Genomic DNA, 18,725 nt, shown 5'->3' with positions numbered 1-18,725 from the left:
CCACATTAAAATTAAGGCTGGCCTACTTATCCTTTATGGAAACACTTTCACATGCGGGTTTTTTTACAATATTCTGATTCGTGGACACACTTTCCCTTTCAGAAAGACCCCACATGGGAGTAAGGAGTGGTCTCACGTTTGTCTTCAGAGTTCATGGTACAGTAACAGTTCACAATGTGGTCTGCATGGCCATTTACTGTAGAAGGAAAACGCCACGTAACGTTTTCTTCATATATATACATAAATGGATTAATTTACTGACAGTTGCTCCATAGATATTAGCCTTGTTCAATAAGCCTGAAGCAATTAGTGCAAAGAGTAAGGGAGGGTCAATTTAATGAACTGAATTCAACATTGATAATGCAAGATTAAACATATTCAGTCTCTGTTCAAAGTTCAAAATGTCTTTCACTTTATTTTCGCTCTGTCCTTGGCCTGAGATTCAACTGTGTGTGACTGGTTTCTTTTCCATTTTAAATCAAATGACCATGATTTAGAAGAAAAAATTGAATGGGCTAATTTTCAAATGTTACCTTTTGTTTTAATCTAGTTTATATATTGTAATATAATTAAGAAAGTAAAGTGTATGATTTAGCTAATAATTTAAATGTACTTGGCTATTTTTCTGGTTTTGTACTTTTATATACAAATTAAAATAATTTATTTCACTGCCAACCACAGCTTTGGCTGTGAATCTAAACCGCTCAACAAGATCAGAAGCTGTCATAAGCATGAGAGCTTGAGCCTTGAGGAAAAAGCAAGGTCTAAAAATGGTAGCTGTCTCTTTAAATATTCCTACTGGAATTCCTGAAGCATGTGGCCATGAGAGAGACACATCTTGTAGCCATCCTCACAAACACTGAAACAGCAAAACTTCCCCCGCGACTGAATTATAGAGAGGCTGTGTCGTGGAGCATCCACCTGCGGAGAGCGAAGTTTACTGGGCTGCCAGGCTACGGGACCAGCACCATGATCATCTGTCCAGGGTCACTGGACACTCACTGACTTTATAGCAACATTGTTCATTTAGTTTTTGTAAAGAGTTTGTCTGTGGAGAATGCTCTCGCATGTGCTGTGGGCGGTCTGGGTCCCGTCTTTCTGCTTCCTCCAAGGCAGGTAGGCGATACGACGACAGGATAGATACATTGCTGTATTATGTTTATTATTGTTTAACTGACATATTCCATTTTAGTGAAGGGGGGGAGGTAATACAAATCAATTGTATTTTCTCCTCACTTTAAAAATAACTGAGAACTAAAGGTTTGTACAGTTTTACAGTTTTTTTAGTTTTTACTAATACTAACCCTAACCCTATACTTTCATGATATATCTCATGTATTTCTATGTCTCCATAAGTTATCATTTAATTAATTCCCATTGCAAGAAAAACATATAATTATTCTGTATTTTCCATGCCAATGTTATTTTAATATAATTTATTTAAGAATAAATGGTCAGTGTTTTGGTTAGTGTGGCTTTCTGAGATATCACTCTGATGTAGTTATTGGTCTAAATGTTTTCCGTCTTCAACATCGCATTAAATATTTAAATCATACAACAAATCTCAATTTAGCTCAACATTTCGAGACGATTATGACGTTAGTTTGAGAGCAGTGGTCAGAGCTGGATCTGGGCCAGAGAGATCTGGAGAATTCAGAAGAAAAACAACAGACAATTGACTCCTCCACGTATTAGATATTTCACAAACAGAACTCAGAACTGTGCCCACATAACTATGGATGAATAGAAGGGACTAATTCATGTAGTAACAAGCAGTTATCCAACACATCATCCAGTCATGATGTCTTCTCATAAGTTCACAACCCAAACCTCCTAACCTCTAGTTAAAACCAGTGAGTACGCACTGTCCATATTGCTGTCATCTGCACACTGCATGTCCTGTGGTACCAGCAGACTAACTGGCTCCTCCTCTGCCAGGTTGGGGTTCTGTAAAGAGACCAAGCTTCCTAGCAGAGCAGTGAGGCCTCCGTCCCCCTCAGACTTCCTGGACAAACTCATGGGTCGGACGTCAGGGTACGACGCCCGCATCAGACCCAACTTCAAAGGTACGTTGACCGGTTGGATTTGGGTCAGAACCCTCACCCCCTCAGAACAGGTGCTTCTGCGGAGCAAATCTCAGCTGAGACATTTTGAATTAATCAAAGGATGTTGAACTTGGCAGCGTGATACTTATTGCCTGTGATTGTTTTTTGCTTCACACAGAAATTCCCCCATGCCTTCGTTTTGAGTTAGAGACACATCATTTGGCTTTCATGTTAACCCAGAGACCTATTTAAACCAGCTTGCGCGGTAGCAGATTCCAGAAGATTCCTTCTGACATAGTTCTTCCTTATTTCTCAGGGGTCACGTTTCATTTATATTTCATACTTGCTCTACATCCCCGCAATGTATCAAGGCAAACTGGGTAAATCCCATCTGATCATCTATAAATACCCTAATGTGACTTAACTAGAATCAATAAATCATACCCTTTTAGAAAATGAGACGCTGAAATATTTACAGTGTTGGTTGGAGCACTATAATAACCGGAATGTAATGAAAATGACAGAACCATTTTCATCTGTCTGTCTAAGGACGACTGGATCCAGCAGCTTGCCATGTCTGAATAAGAGAGCAAGCGATTCTTCAGCACAAACAAGACCGTCCCTATGTCATGGTCTATGTCATGGTCTATGTCATGGTCTATGTCATGGTGTATGTCATGGTCTATGTCATGGTCTATGTCATGGTGTATGTCATGGTCTATGTCATGGTCTATGTCATGGTGTATGTCATGGTCTATGTCATGGTCTATGTCATGGTCTATGTCATGGTGTATGTCATGGTCTATGTCATGGTGTATGTCATGGTCTATGTCATGGTGTATGTCATGGTCTTTTCACTTGATGAATTATGTATTTTTTTCAGGACCTCCTGTGAATGTCACCTGCAACATCTTCATTAACAGCTTTGGATCCATCACTGAAACCACAATGGTGAGGAATCATCCTCACCTTCATCATCACCATCCTTACCTTCATCATCACCTTCATCATCACCATCATCACCTTCATCATCACCTTCATCATCACCTTCATCATCACCATCACCACCACCATCATCATCATCATCATCATCATCACCATCATCATCATCACCTTCATCATCACCACCATCATCATCACCACCATCATCATCATCACCTTCATCATCACCTTCATCCCCACCATCATCATCCCCACAAATCCGGACCTTGAATCCAGTTTCCTCTGAACATCCCTAAACATGCCCTGTGGATCCCTGCAGGACTATCGCCTGAACGTGTTTCTCCGGCAGCAGTGGAACGACCCCCGCCTGGCCTACAAGGAGTACCCCGACGACTCCCTGGACCTGGACCCCTCCATGCTGGACTCCATCTGGAAGCCTGACCTGTTCTTCGCTAACGAGAAGGGAGCCAACTTTCACGAGGTCACCACGGACAACAAACTGCTGCGCATCTTCCATAATGGAAACGTCCTCTACAGTATCAGGTGACTGGGAAGGATGGTCAGGCCCTGGGGAACACCCGGGGAACAGCCAGGGAACACCCGGTGCTCCTGCATCGCTTGTCTGATGTAGGCTGACAGAGTGGTCTGGCCCTCCAGAGTAGCTATGGTGGTGATGGAGATGATGATGGTGATGGAGATAATGATTAGGATTACGGTTATGATGGTGATGAGGATTAGAGTTATATTGATGGTAAAAGGTTATGATGATGTTGACGGTGGTGATGGTATAAGGTTATGATGATGTTGACGGTGGTGATGGTATAAGGTTATGATGATGTTGACGGTGGTGATGGTATAAGGTTATGATGATGTTGACGGTGGTGATGGTATAAGGTTATGATGATGTTGACGGTGGTGATGGTATAAGGTTATGATGATGTTGACGGTGGTGATGGTATAAGGTTATGATGATGTTGACGGTGGTGATGGTAGTGATGATGATGATGATGATGAAGATTAGGGTCATATGGATGGCGATGACCTACAGTGCCTTGTGCTTTTGGTGCTTGGGGTCCAAACCTCCAGCCTCCAGCCTCCAACCTCGGCCTCAGATCTGAAACAAACTGACGGCTCTGCCAGCTCTACTCACCCTAACCTGACGGGGGGGGGGGGGGGGGGCACCACTACACAAAGGCGGGAACGCTGTCACACAGAAGAAATCTAGCGGGAGTGTGTCATCCATCTCCACAGATTCCCCCTCTCACTGTCTGCACATGTTCCCAGGCTCACGCTGATCCTGTCCTGCCCCATGGATCTGAAGAACTTCCCTATGGACAGTCAGATCTGCACCATGCAGCTTGAGAGCTGTGAGTCTAATTCTGTTGCCTGTCCTCTGCCTCAGCTTGCTGCTTGCTGCCACTGTCGTCGGTTTCACCAATCTAATCTTGCCCACGGTCCAGCCTTCTGTTGTCGGTGTGACAGAAACATTTCTCTGCCCTCCCTCTCCAACCCCTGTCCCTGTCGTTCACAGTTGGCTACACAATGAATGACCTGATATTCCAGTGGCTGGACGTGGGCGCTGTACAAGTGGCTGACGACCTGATGCTACCTCAGTTTGTACTGAAAGAGGACAAGGACATGGGCTACTGCACCAAGTACTACAACACAGGTAGCATGACTTCAAGTGTAATTCTGCCGGGTAACAGCTCACCACCGAACGAGTGTAGACGTGACATGGATGAATCTGTCTCCCACTGTCAGGTAAATTCACCTGCATCGAGGTCAAGTTCCACCTGGAGCGTCAGATGGGCTACTACCTGATCCAGATGTACATCCCCTCGCTGCTCACAGTCATCCTGTCCTGGGTGTCTTTCTGGATCAACATGGACGCCGCGCCCGCCAGAGTGGGGCTGGGGATCACCACTGTGCTCACCATGACCACCCAGAGCTCTGGGTCAAGGGCTTCGCTTCCCAAGGTCAGAGACATTCACTTTAACACACGCTTTGTGTTACAGCACAACTTTTGTTGTGTGAGTGTGTGTCTACCCCCCTCTTAAGAAAAAAATGACGTAACTGTGCCCCCCAAAGTTGATTTTCAGAACCGATTAGACGTGGGGTTTAACCAACGTAATGTTTTAGTTCCACTGAAACAACCGTTTCAATGGCGAGCCTGTTTGTGTGTTTGTGTGTGCAGGTGTCGTATGTGAAGGCCATAGACATCTGGATGGCCGTCTGTCTCCTGTTCGTCTTCGCCGCGCTGCTCGAGTACGCAGCCGTTAATTTTGTCTCACGGCAACATAAAGAGTTCTTCAGACTGAGGAGAAAGCTGAAAGAACAACAGCGGCAGGGATCCGTGAGTACAAGCCCCCGCGCCGGCCGCCACACCCCCAGGGCCTGCTGTCACCTACCGTTGCACATGCCCAGTTGTGCAGGAGATGCAGAGTTCAGCTGCTTGTCGCATCCATGCCTTGGGATGCAAGGAGCACTGACCTGTTCTAAATTCAACCCGTCTCCTCCCTCCTCCTCCGGTTAGACACTTCGCTTTCTGCTTCACTGAAAGGAAGAAAAATAGAAAAGGAAAAAAATAAGAATATAACTGGGTAAGAAAAAGACCTGAAAACTTTCATGAAGATATAAGCTATCCTCAGAAAGGTGTTTGCACTTGTGTAGCTTTAGTGAAAAAGAGAGCGCCTTAAATGCAAATCTATGTGAATTTGCGATCGAATAATGCTTCAAGAACGTTCTGTAATTTACCTTTAGTCCCAGATCTCGCTGTATTTTGAGTACTCACTCACTGGTTATAATTCTGATGCTTCTTACTAAATTATTCATTTAATCTCGAGAGAGAGAGAGAGAGAGAGAGAGAGAGAGAGAGAGAGAGAGAGAGAGAGAGAGAAAAAAAAACTACAACTACATCATTTAAGGCTATTTAAATCACAGCATGTCTGCATTTGCCAGATGAACTTGTTTGTTTGTGTCTTGGCTGTTGACCACACAGGGTGGTTGTGACAACAAAAGCAAGGGGAACCACCACCCAGGCAACAGCGCCCCCCAGGGGAACACGCCCATGCCGTGCAGCGTGTGCGCCAAGGTAAAACAGCCCCTTAACTAGCTGGAGAATTCCTCATGTGTTAGATGTCAGGGAGTGTGTTTAATGTGAACATAGTGTGTAAACATGTCCTCTCAACAGGTTTGCATGTGTCTGTTTACTAGTAGACCTGAGCATTCATTATTACAGTCTGTACACTTTGAAAAACGTCTGTGTTTTTCATGGTGTGATTCAAGGACATATGTTATGAGCATATGTCTCATAACATATATCTTAAAACCGTCTCCTACACTTAAGCTTAGGGTTGCGTCTGAATGACGATAGGAGTCTTTGTGTTTACCTGCAGGAGGAGGAGCTGGACCAACAGAACCAGAACTTCTACTTCCCTGGTTATGGGATGTCGTCGGACGGAGCAGAGATGGACGCGGCACCTGTCTTCGCTGACTTCCCTCCCGGCTTCTCCTTCTACCAGATCCGCCGGCGCTTTGTGGACCGGGCCAAGAGGATCGACACCATCTCCAGGGCGGTGTTCCCTCTCACGTTCCTGATCTTCAATGTCTTCTACTGGCTCACGTACAAGGTTCTGCGACACGAAGACATTTGACTCGTTTTTAAGAACAAACATTTAGCATTTACGGACAACCACCAGAAGACACAGCTGAACTGACGACGGTGAACTCTTGGTCAAATCAGATGTGCCTATGGAAGCTGTAAATCAATTTATGTTATTGATTGATTTACACTTGAGTGAAACTGCAGACTTACACTGTTATTTCTGTGCTGTAGCTCATTTTACTGTCACAACTGGTAGGGCACAAGGCCAGGAGTTGATTCAGGAATGCATGCTAAATCTTTAAAGTAGGCTATTTCACAACCTTTTTTTCCTGTGGACTGGCAGCACTCATTGACTAGGTAGCCACCAGATTCAAAAAGGCAAAATATCAGATAATACCCAACATGTTAGAGAACTGTCTGAACAGCAAGAGACTGCAGGTACAGGTCAAATGAAAAAAGGTGACAAAATGATCCTGGACCGTTTAACACAGTGGAAGGGTTACATATAGGAGAACTAACTTATTCATGTTATCTAAATTGTTGTTGGCACTGACAATAAAGTTAAAGATTGATGTTTGTGAGCTTGCGCCTTGTTTGATTGTTAATTTAGGAGTCAGTGAGTGAACACATACTGAACTGGAACGTACGTTCATGTTATATCTGTGAACACTTCTCTAATTCTCTAGGAGTCGGGGGTGTGTGAAATGGACTGTTCCATTAGAAACTGTTAATATTGCATGACCATTATCACGTTTGTTTTCCTTGAGTTGTACTTACTGTAACAACTAGTCGATTTGTCATAAAGTTACCTCCAGGCTACTCTTCTAATAAGTAGGCCTATTTCATAATTCATCCTAAAATATGGATGGATCTGTGTGTTTGATAAGGGTTCTGACTGAACGTTCACGACAATAACACTATTGGTGTTATCTGCACTGCTTTTCATTCAAAGTAAGATATCACAAGTGCAGAACTAAATGCAACGTATTCCTGCCACAAAGACTCCAAAACAGTTTTATAACAATAATAACGAATATCACCATTTGCACGTGACAGGTGCTGTATACCTGAGTGAGAATGCATTTATATTTGCAGGATTTCAAAATGTACAGCGATCAGTCCTTGATCGACTGAGGGACCGGTCGACCAGCTGCTGACCAGACCCCTGTGTGGAGGAAGGGACTTCTAATGTCCGCTGATATCAGCTCTGCCTTCTGAAACAACAGCACTACCTGGTGTCCAAGCAGAAAACTTGCATCTGGGAGAAGCAGAGATGAGGAACACCCAACAACAAAAGATGAGATGGAAGCATGAACCAGGTTTCATTACACATGCAATACATGTATACGTTTCATTATACATGCAGACATTATACAAACGTTCGAAAATTGCATATCTGTCCCACCAAGGGAAGCTGTTGCGCTGAACATTCTTGAAAGAGAAAGTTCTAGAACGGCTGTGAACCCAGAACTCCACTTTCCTCACCGTTCCCGTGAGTGTCCGTGGGGAAGCTGTTCTTCAACTGCTCTCTGACCCACTGCAGGTGATAGGTTGTGCTTCTGTGTCTCCGCCCCCGCAAGGCTTCTGTTAGCAGTGGGAGGAACATCAGAGAAACATAATTTCTGCACGTGTTACCTGTGCGGTGTTACCTGTGTGGTGTTACCTGTGCGGTGTTACCTGTGCGGTGTTACCTGTGCGGTGTTACCTGTGCGGTGTTACCTGTGTCAGACAGGGCTGTGCTCTGCTGTCTTGTCAGTTGAGGAGGCTCCTTATGACTTGCTGTCCTCTGAACCGTCTTCAGGCTGTGGGAAATCATTTTACAGATATTGTAAAGAAGAGAAGATGTAAAGAACTTGAGGATGTTCTTTCAAACTGGAGATGTGTTTGCTCTCAATAAAGACAGGTTCATTCATCTGCATTACACTCTCCACAAAAAACTAATTTCACTAATTGCTCTCAGGAACAATAGAGATGTACCATGAGTAAGACCTCACCAACCATCCCTCCAATCACCCCTACCCTGCTTCTGCCCCAGCCCACACCCCTTTTCCCCAGCCCCTGCCTCCCCCTGCCTCCCTCTGCCCTGCCTCCCCCTGCAGCACCAGCTCCCTGAGGCGGCCCAGCTGGGTCTGCTGTGCTCCTCCAGGATCTCCAGACAGGCCTCCAGCCCGGCCCTCTGTGGTTTTGGTCAGAAGAGGAGACAGGAAGAGGTGGAGAAAGAGGAGGTGGCTGGCTGAGCTGTGCAGGAGCACCAGGGTGTGTGGGCCTACCTGTCCACACTCCCAGGAGGACGCCTGCTCCCAGGACAATCTGCACAGCCAGGTAGCCCCTCTGAGGGTGCTGGCTGAAGTACTGCTTCGACTTGAACTTGTTCTTCAGCGTTATGGCAAAGTCACGCATCTTCTCCCCCGATGTCGTCTGTTTAGAGAGGACGAGAGAGACCGAGAACATTGTCTCAAGGAAATTGTTCCTTTATATCTATATCTATATATGGGAGAAGAGATAGAGGATTATTTCGACTTGTAAATGTGCTACTTTTTATATTTTATATTCTTATATGTTTATCATATGCATCTTCCTGCCACAGTAAATTCCTTGTGTGTGTAAACTCACTTGGTGAATAAAGCTGAAGCTGATTCTGAGGAGAGGAAATAGGAGTAGGTTATTCGAACTTCTATGCTAACGTCTAAACTTGTATCATCAGCTATTAACACCTCTATGGATAGGTGTATTGTAGGTTACATACAATATATTTACTGAGTCACAACCGATAATGTGTGTTGCAAATTATGCAAATAAATCCAGATGTATGTTTTTAGACTAATGTTGTTTGCTTACTCTTATTTCTATCTTAGACCCACCCCCGTGTGAGATGTGCATGTTGGCGGCTTTATTTAGATGTGAGGCGCTACACTACACACCAAGTAGGGGGATGGAAGACTCATAACTAGGGCACCATCTAGTGACTTAGGAGCAAAACAACCATTCGCTTGTATCCAACAAACGCGTAGAGATCTGTGCCAAATCATCAAATCACCTTTCAGCAGGGTGCGACAAAAAGGATGACTTTAATAGACTTTAGACTTAAACTATTCAACAAGCTTCTTAAGAGTCCAGACCATTCTGACTCACACTGGTGGAAACACGACACTGCGCCCAGATTACAGAATTCGGTTGTCTATAACATGCCTGTTTTCTGAGAACAACCAAACACGTTCCAACTCATTGGATTTCGAGAGAGGGGTGGGGTCCACCCAAAATAGTAGCTTTGATACTTTTTAGACATTCTGCTGACGTATTCATGGGCCTCAAATAGCTTCCGTTTTACAGTGTCGTTGATTGGGTGATTCTACAGCCGACTCTAGTTTCCCAGCGGCAGTCTTACTCTGCAGACACTGCTGGTGGAAGCAGTCGGATATTCTATTACACTTCAATGGAGGAACAGCCCAAAGTCCGGGCACAAGAGCGACGATATCACCCCCATGGAGAAGAAAGAAGTCCCATTCAATTGAAGACGTCTATAAAAAATGAGCAGATCCACTTCCAGCATCAGGAAACGCAGACGAAGAAAACAGGTTGGGCCATCCGGAAAAGTTAGCCAGCCAGTCAGCAGGCTGATCAGCTAGCTGTGGCTAGCTATCTAGCTCTAACACTTAGCAAGTGGCTAGCTTGCTATGTCAATGACTAAGCCAGTCGAAATGGCTATCCAGCTAGCTGTCATCGTTGTAACAAACGTTAAAGTGTAATGGCTGTTAGCGTAAAATAACACCACGTAGTTTTTTTAAGTGGTTAGATAAAAGTAAACCTGACATGGTGATGCTAGTTATGGTTGGGGTGAACATTGCGTGACAGCTGTCACTGGTGATTTCACAGATGGGGGATTGACCTTGTGCACCGAGTATTCGCCACCCAGTTTTTACCATTTTACCCCGTTAACAATTCCATCAACGTATTAATTTATCCATATCTATGTTAACAATTGTTACACGTGTTTATATATGGCTGTCCTAAGAATGTAAAGATGCCTTGAACTACTTTTAAAACGGGTTCGTGTTCGGCTGGCTAACAAGCCGGCTCCACTGGAATGTTCTGCTGCCTTTTCCTGTCGGCCATGTTACAACATGTATGCTAGCTAGCTAGCTCACTACCAATCCCAGTTATTTAGCTGGCTAGCTGACAGTGTGCACTTTGTCTATAAGATTCAAGTCGGAATTCATCTATTTAGCGGCCTATTCTTTATCCTCAACTACATGTTTTCATTAAATATAAATTATTATGCGAGTTTTTTTGTGATAAACGGTAGACATACGAGCGAATGTGAACTATCCAGCGCTAGCTGCCTGCAACCAGTAGCTTCCTCGCTAGCTGAGGCTATGTACAGTAGGCCTGTTGCATCTCCTAGTCTTATCTTGGCTGGCCACCAACCTTGAAGCCACGCAAACATTTCGATCTTACACAAATAGTTAACATGAATGTGCATGAACCTTACGAAACAAGGAGTCAGCTAGCAATTCAACGTTTGCTAAGAACACTTTGTAAATGCATGCCCCCATGTCACGAAGGGTATTTTTTGTTTTGCACATCTGCACAAGTTTATTAGTTTAAATTAGTTTAATTACAATAAACGACTTAAAACGGCAACCACTTTGCCAGTTACCAAATGTACCTTAACAATAATGACTTAATTCCCATTGGGATTTGTTGGCTAACATTAATTTTGAATTGATCATCTTAATTACATTACTTAATTACATTACTTAATTAACTAAACTTTTCAATCAAAGTAATATAGTTTGTATTTTGACAACTCAAACATGGTTGACTTTTCCTGACCTGTTTAATGTGTCTATACTACTGAGAAATGTACAGACGAGGGCTGTGTCATTTCAACTCACTTGTTTGTAATATTTTGTATTCTTAGGTAATGGCAAAATAAACCCCAGGGATGTTGGGGGCGAAAGGATCCAGTCTGCAGATCACTCAGCTGGTACCGCACACGCCACCACAAACAATGGCAACAGACATTTGACAAATGCCAACGCGAGACAGAAGTCAACACAAAAGGTTTACTCCTCTGCTCCACCCGCGAGCAGCTTGGTCCAGACTAAGACAATGACTAGTGATGACAAGGCCCGGACCTTGGACGTCCACCACTGTGAGGGTCAGGAATCGGAAAATAACGACTCGGCGTCGCTACAGAACGGGCAGGTGAACTCTGTTTGTATCACCAACGGTTTTTCCGGCGACCCCGCCCCTGACCACGATGGCAGCGGGTCCGAAGGGGGATACACCACTCCTAAGAGACGCAGGGGTGGAAGGAACGGCATCAAGAACTGTGAGAATGTGACAAGAGACGGGAACAGAGACATGCAGCATGGCTGCGCTTCGGCTGAATCTGAGGCCTCCAGCCCTGAGTCCTCCGAGCCCGGGGCCGGCCCCAGACCCTACGGCACCAAGTCAGCCCATAAAGCAGACGTCCACACACTACCCAGACGGACAGTGGTTCCCGAGGACACGAGGGGAGACCTGCAGAGGAAAGACTCTGACAGTAAGACGGGTGCTTCTGGTAAAAAGTTTGAGGACCGGACCAAAGCCAAGCTCTCTTCCTCAACTAAAGAGGATTCTTGGACTCTGTTCAAGCCCCCTCCAGTGTTTCCTGTGGACAATAGCAGTGCTAAAATCGTGCCCAAGATCAGTTATGCAAGTAAAGTGAAGGAAAACCTAAACAAGCCAGCCCAGGCTGGAGGAGAGTCGGTGGCTCCTCAGGCACCGGTCAGACTGTCGCAGGTCCCCATGTCTGCTATGAAAACCATCACCTCAGCCAGCTTTACTAACGGACCCATTTCTGGGGATGGCGTCCCGGCTGGCGGTACCTTCTTTGCTTCTGCTGCTAGTAGTATCCCACCAGCCCACTCTCTCCCCTGCGGCGAGAACGTAGCATCTTCTTCGGACAGTAACTGTAGCTCCTCAATCAATCCCGCAGCAGCTTTTGAAATGAGGAAGTGTACTCTTTTCATTCCCTTAAACCCTTTAAATATGCAACCTGTGCTCCCCAGTGCTCGTCAAGTGGACAACCCAGGGTCTCACACACATCAGAAGGCCCTGGGAGAAATCTTCCACAATCAGTGGGGGCTCTCCTTCATCAACGAGCCCAACATGGGAGCTGAGGGAGGTGGCGGCCAGCAGCGCGGGGAGGGGAAGGCCCTGCCGCTCACTTTTCAAGGGGAGTGTACTGTTGCTGCAGACCAGCCATGTCCTGACACAAGCTCCCCCAGCCCCGAGCCTGCCAGCCTTCCTCTAGACCTGGACAGACGGACTAGTACCCCTGGTGGTGTGTCTACTGTTCTGTGCCCTGCTTCAGGGGCGAGGGAAGAAGGAGCCGGCCTTCATCATGCTGGCCTGGAGAAGTCGAAGGGCGAGGCTAAGAGTCCGGCTGCATCGCCGGCTGCTTCCTGTAAACAGGCTGCTGAGACAGTCCAGTCGTCGTTGACCACCCCGGAGTCGGGGCTCTCTAAGGAGCAGGCCCGGCCCAGGAGCCTGGATCGAAGGTGTAGCTGGGGGTCGTTTGACCTTAAAGCTGCTGTTAATTATCACACTAAAGGTAATTTGTAATCTACTCGCTTGAAATTGAAATTATTTATGAGTCTAGTTGTCTGTGTTTATAAGTGAAATTTCATTAGTCTCTTAAATGTTCGTATTTCATTCTAGCTCTCTTTCAACCTACTTTTATGGGTCTGGTCTTGGATGTAAAACAGGTTGACATGTCAGTTCTCATAATCCATGTTTGTGTCTTTGTCCTACAGAAATGGGATGCATCTTAAGTTTGCAAAAACAAGGTATGGTACCATAACCCATTTACTATTACTCATTTTATATTTTATTATGTTGTTGTATGTTATGCTAACAAACCAAACAACAACAAGTATCAACTCGCTGACTTATCAATGTGTCTTTCTTTTCCATCCCCAGATCCAAATCGAGTCGTCATTTACGATGAGCCCCAGCGTGCACCAGACCAGTGAGGGAGAACGTCCACACTTAAGGCAGCCTCTCACTCAGTGCTACGGTCACAACCACGCCAGTTGGGATTGCTTTCAAAAACAAAACGGAGTGAGAGAGATGGTCGTGTGTGTGTGTGTGTGTGTGTGTGCGCGCGTTAAGTGACAGACTTTCTGTGGGATAATGGACTCACATTTTTGGGGGTTGATGGGAGGGGTTGGGGGTGGAAGGGGGTCATCTGATCGAAAGACAAATTGAAGACAAGGAGGGGGGTTGAAAACTTTGTGAAATAAATCAAGGTATTGGGAAGAAAATTGTGTGCCGGAGTTTGGAACTATGAAAGGCCCAGAACCCTCGGTGTGAGAGGGCTGTTGCCTCCACCTTGAACATACTCTTGACACTTTCAGCTGTGACAGACCTTGGTGTCTGGTCCCTCTCTGGGCGTGAAAGGAACACGATGGAAAGGTGCGAACTGAGCCCCTCTCCAGCCTTGAACCTGTCGAACTGTGGTGACTTGTCTCACAGTAGGATGCCTCAATCATTTCATTTCTCTATGCGTTCAAACGTATATCGTAGTTTATGCATACACATCAATATGTACAATTGTGAATCCATTGTGAGAGAAGTGAATCGGTGAAGAACCCCTGGAGTGTGAGATGCTGGTGCTACCAGGTAGGATGCTTGACAAGGGTTAGGGTTGAACGACAACTGAAAGCGTTGGTCTTCATTTCTTTAGTGTGCGTCCAGAATATTGACTCTAGGGTGTGTTTTTGTTTTGACACTTTTTGTTTGCCCTGTACGATGAGATGTGAACCACCGTGTGATGTTCCCAGGGCACAGACAAGGACCAGGCAAGGGAGAGCGTCAGGGCTGGGAGAGCGTCAGGCCTGGGAGAGCGTCAGGCCTGGGAGAGCGTCAGGGCTGGGAGAGCGTCAGGGCTGGGAGAGCGTCAGGGCTGGGAGAGCGTCAGGGCTGGGAGAGCGTCAGGGCTGGGAGAGCGTCAGGGCTGGGAGAGCGTCAGGGCTGGGAGAGCGTCAGGGCTGGGAGAGCGTCAGGCCTGGGAGAGCGTCAGGCCTGGGAGAGCGTCAGGGCTGGGAGAGCGTCAGGGCTGGGAGAGCGTCAGGGCTGGGAGAGCGTCAGGCCTGGGAGAGCGTCAGGGCTGGGAGAGCGTCAGGGCTGGGAGAGCGTCAGGGCTGGGAGAGCGTCAGGGCTGGGAGAGCGTCAGGGCTGGGAGAGCGTCAGGGCTGGGAGAGCGTCAGGGCACTAACTCAGCCAGGTTGTCATTTGGTGATACATGTGCTTAGCAACCTGACACCAGGACATTGGTAGAACTAGTCCTTATTTGGGTAAATTAACCTATGTATATTTTTCTTAAGCCCTTGTGATTTCATCAATCCACATATTTGGTGGCATCAGTTATTTTACTGTAGTGGTTGATTTCCTCTTCAACTTGAGATTAGTTTCAAAGAACTTTCATGAGACTAGTTCTGGAAGATCCATAATCTGACTTGTTATGGAGCAAGGGCTATGTTCTCTCAGGGGGAGTATTTGGTGTGTTAAGTCTGTAGAGGCCTGAGTCCTATGTTATTATTTAGGCTACATTTGCATACACCACTTTTTGTTGCTTGTTATCTTAGCACGGAGACTTAGTTTTCATTTTTTTTTTTTCATTTCCTGTTATGTTAATATTTCATGCCATCTCAACGTTGGTCTTTAATCTTTTTATAGGTATTACGATTTTGTTGCACGTCTTTTACTGGTGTAGATAAACGAGTTGTTGATAATTGACAGTACTGTTATAACGCGAAGCAAAGATTACAGACAAAAAGCAATTGCAATACTGTCCGATGACCCTGACCATGACAATAGTTGTGATACCAGTTACTCGCAGGTAACTGCTACTTCCAATCTTCGGCAGTGTGTAAAAATGTCCCTAGTTCTCTCTCTTGGGGGGTCATGAACGTTTAGGAGATTAAGGTGATGGTTTTGAGTTTTGCTGACATGCTTTTCTCCACACTTGTTGTAAGATTTGTTTCCACGCTACCTGAGCTGGTGCTGGCTGACCTTGAGCTGCACGTTGTGTTGTGGATGGAGACCTGTGGGAGTGGAACCACCATGTTCCACTGGGGTGGTTTGAGCCATGGGAGGAAGTCTGGCTCACATGTTCCTCTTCCATGGTATTCAGTGATTTAGATGTGTGGATTAATAGCACTTTATGTAAACTAATTGTTTTTATCTTTTAATTACAAACCGATATGTGAGGACATGGAATACTCCTTTCGAGATGGCTTTGGGCTGTTGATATTTTTCAAAAAAATAAAGATAAATACAGAAATATAAAATGTCACTCAGGTAGTGTTGGTGAAGCCGTGTTGTTTTCCGCCGGTCTAGTGGAACAGCTCACACACAGAATGAGACTTATAAACACTCGAATGAGCTGTGACTAAAAACCAAAATGTTAAGCTTGCTGAGGGGCACATCATGCAAGCAGCTGGCCTTAACGCTAAGCTTTGGAGCTATGAAGCTCTGAAGCCGTATGTCCACACAGATTCCCTTAGTTAAGTATTCTGTTGTGCTCTGGTGTCAACCCTTAAATGAAAAATTTGGTCCTTGTTCGGTTCAGAGGACCTCTGTCAGTCATGGGTTGAAATGCTTCTTCTGGGTTTCCAGTAGCTAAGAGTCAGGCCTGTTAATATGAACTGGCAGGAGTTCATCTGCACTTCCTTGTTGTGTCCTCTTGTGTTTCCACATCACAGCGTGCAGACTGATGAGGAACGTCAAGGAAGTCTCTCACACACCACTGCTACACACACACACACACACACACCGGCTGTGAGCTACACAAAGTGTTCCCCCCTCTGAAATCACCTGCAGAGGGTAGACCTGTTGGATTCAAAAGGCTTGGTTTTAGATTCATCGAGCACTGTGTGTGTCCAAGTGGTTTAGTTCAAACTGTCAAATGTCTTCTGGCTGCAGAGGAAGCCAGTGGAAGTCACACATGCAGTAGTGTATGAGTGTTTTTATTTGTCTTATCAGCTGTGTGGGAAATGTTACTACTGGGTCTGCTTTGCATAGTTCAACAGTTTGGACATAGTTTATACAACCAGAGGTTATGATTATATAACCAGAGGTTATGGTTATGTCTCTGTCTCTTAAATGGTGTCTGTCCATGTGCAGTTCATGAAAGAACTTGACCAAGTTCCCTTGAAATGTTCAACATTCAGAAACCCCCACGAGGGGAATCAGTAAGCCAAAACCCCTTTGTCTCCTCTGCTCCTGAGTGGATCCTCTGCTCCTGAGTGGATCCTCTGCTCCTGAGCGGATCCCTGTTTTTGCCTCTTACTGTACAACAGGTGACCTGTCAGCAGTTAGGCGTTAGGTGTGTGTTATGGACTGTCCTGACAGAGTTCTGTGTATAGATTTTATAAGAAGTGTTCTCTTCTGTTATAAACGATTGCATTTGAGCAGATTCTTGCTCCAGACATGGAGTATCACAATGTGCCCCACTTGGACCCCCATATTTTAAAGCACTTATCAAATCAAAATGGGTATTTTTGAATATGCATCTAAATATAATAGCTTCGCCTATTACTTTAGTCTTTCAATCTGTAAACCAAAAGCAGGTTCTTGATAGTGGAGTACTTATTATGTGAGTGAGTGTGTTAGCTTACTTCATGTGGGTACAGAGAAGCATTAACATGAGGATTCTGGCTGTATTTTCACCTCTTTTACCCCTGCCCCCCCCCCCCCCACCCACCCACCCTTTAAGGGTGTTGCTGGAGGCCACCATGGGTTAGAGATGAGTGGAGCCTGGTGGCCTGGATGTGGTGGGGAGTATGCACGCTACAATGTGTTCTTCAAATAATATGCAAGGTTCCCCTCTTATGATTCATGTTCAGGTGCCTGTGGGAAAAGTATACTTATACCAGTGATTTTTGATAATGTTTATTTTTTAAATTGCTTCCAAATTGTATCTGTGCCATGTGTCTCTTTGCTCCTTTTTTTAAACATTTCTAAGACAGTTGCTCTTCAAATTTCCTGACTGCTATAATTTTGCTTCCTTTCACTGGAATGGAAGAAACTGAAAGACTTATTGTATTTAGGAGTTATTAATGCAAATGTCATGGCTTGAAAATCATTTACCTGCAATCATTCTTCAAGTTGTCTTCATGTTAATGAGAAACCGTTTGCTGGGAAATTCAGTTGTGTCCAAGGTGTGAGGTAGCACATCCTTCAATGGATTTGTTTGATTTGTTCTAACGCATTAATGTATTAACTTGTCTTTTGTTTAAAAAAGAAAAAAAAGAAGAAGAAAAAAAGAAGGGGGGGAGCTGAGTTTATTCTTGAATTGTCACTTAATTTATTCATAGATGCACAATTAGAACGAAACTACTTTGCTTCAAAATAAAATTATAGGGAGAGTTAAGATGTCATACCGTTTGAAAAATCTGTTAGACTACTTAGTTATTATTGTGGCTGAATTATAACTCTTATTTTAGAGCCTCAATGTTTATATCTTGTGGCCAATGGCAATGTTACTCCTTAGTTAACCCCCCCCCAACACCCTTAAATTCTTCAGTTCTTGTGAATGAGTTTTTGATGCATTTCCTCCAACAGTTGTGGTCGTGTAATGAGCATGTCAAGATGTGTGTGTGTGTGTGTGTGTGTGTGTGTGTACCAAAGTCGGACCCTGTTTTTTTTTTTTTTTTTTTTGTGAGGCTCTTGGTTTTTTGGTGTTAAAGTTGGGCGAGCATGTTGAAGTACAGTATCATAACTCTTCTTACACTTTTGCCAAAAGGTACACTAGATGTTGGGGTACGGTGACTCTCACTCCCCTGGGAGGGGGGGGGTGAGAAGGGAGGGAGGAGAGGGGAGGGAGGAGAGGAGAGGGGAGGGAGGAGAGGAGAGGGGAGGGAGGAGAGGAGAGGGGAGGGAGGAGAGGGGAGGGAGGAGAGGGGAGGGAGGAGAGGGGAGGGAGGACAGGGGAGGGAGGAGAGAGCCAGCCAGAGGGAGTACCTAATGGGGTTACGCCAGGCGTGTGTTCCTGTGAGTGTTGCCTCAACTGTAGCAGATGAATGTCACTGTGGGGTGTGATGGTATGAGTGTAGACAAATACTAAAAGAAAACCAATATTA

General features: G+C 45.2%; 2 protein-coding genes across 2 annotated transcripts; both read left to right on the top strand.

The window, feature by feature from the left end:
* Nucleotides 1–765: 765 nt before the first annotated feature.
* glra4b (glycine receptor, alpha 4b) lies at nt 766–7,168 on the top strand. The gene is made up of 10 exons (XM_084698844.1): nt 766–1,116; nt 1,939–2,066; nt 2,929–2,996; nt 3,307–3,530; nt 4,272–4,354; nt 4,519–4,656; nt 4,749–4,963; nt 5,182–5,340; nt 5,986–6,078; nt 6,383–7,168. Exons 1-10 carry the CDS (start codon nt 1,058–1,060, stop codon nt 6,638–6,640), a joined length of 1,425 nt encoding a protein of 474 aa, XP_084554970.1. The 5' UTR covers nt 766–1,057; the 3' UTR covers nt 6,641–7,168.
* A 2,675-nt stretch (nt 7,169–9,843) lies between these two features.
* On the top strand, nt 9,844–14,635 carry nufip2 (nuclear FMR1 interacting protein 2). The gene is made up of 4 exons (XM_084698843.1): nt 9,844–10,166; nt 11,513–13,192; nt 13,395–13,427; nt 13,561–14,635. Exons 1-4 carry the CDS (start codon nt 10,025–10,027, stop codon nt 13,611–13,613), a joined length of 1,908 nt encoding a protein of 635 aa, XP_084554969.1. The 5' UTR covers nt 9,844–10,024; the 3' UTR covers nt 13,614–14,635.
* Nucleotides 14,636–18,725: the final 4,090 nt, after the last annotated feature.

Source organism: Hypomesus nipponensis, chromosome 5 (genome assembly GCF_054491055.1).
Source record: "Hypomesus nipponensis isolate SF chromosome 5, ASM5449105v1, whole genome shotgun sequence".
NCBI lineage: Eukaryota > Metazoa > Chordata > Actinopteri > Osmeriformes > Osmeridae > Hypomesus > Hypomesus nipponensis.
This window is presented reverse-complemented; position numbering and strand designations above follow the sequence as displayed.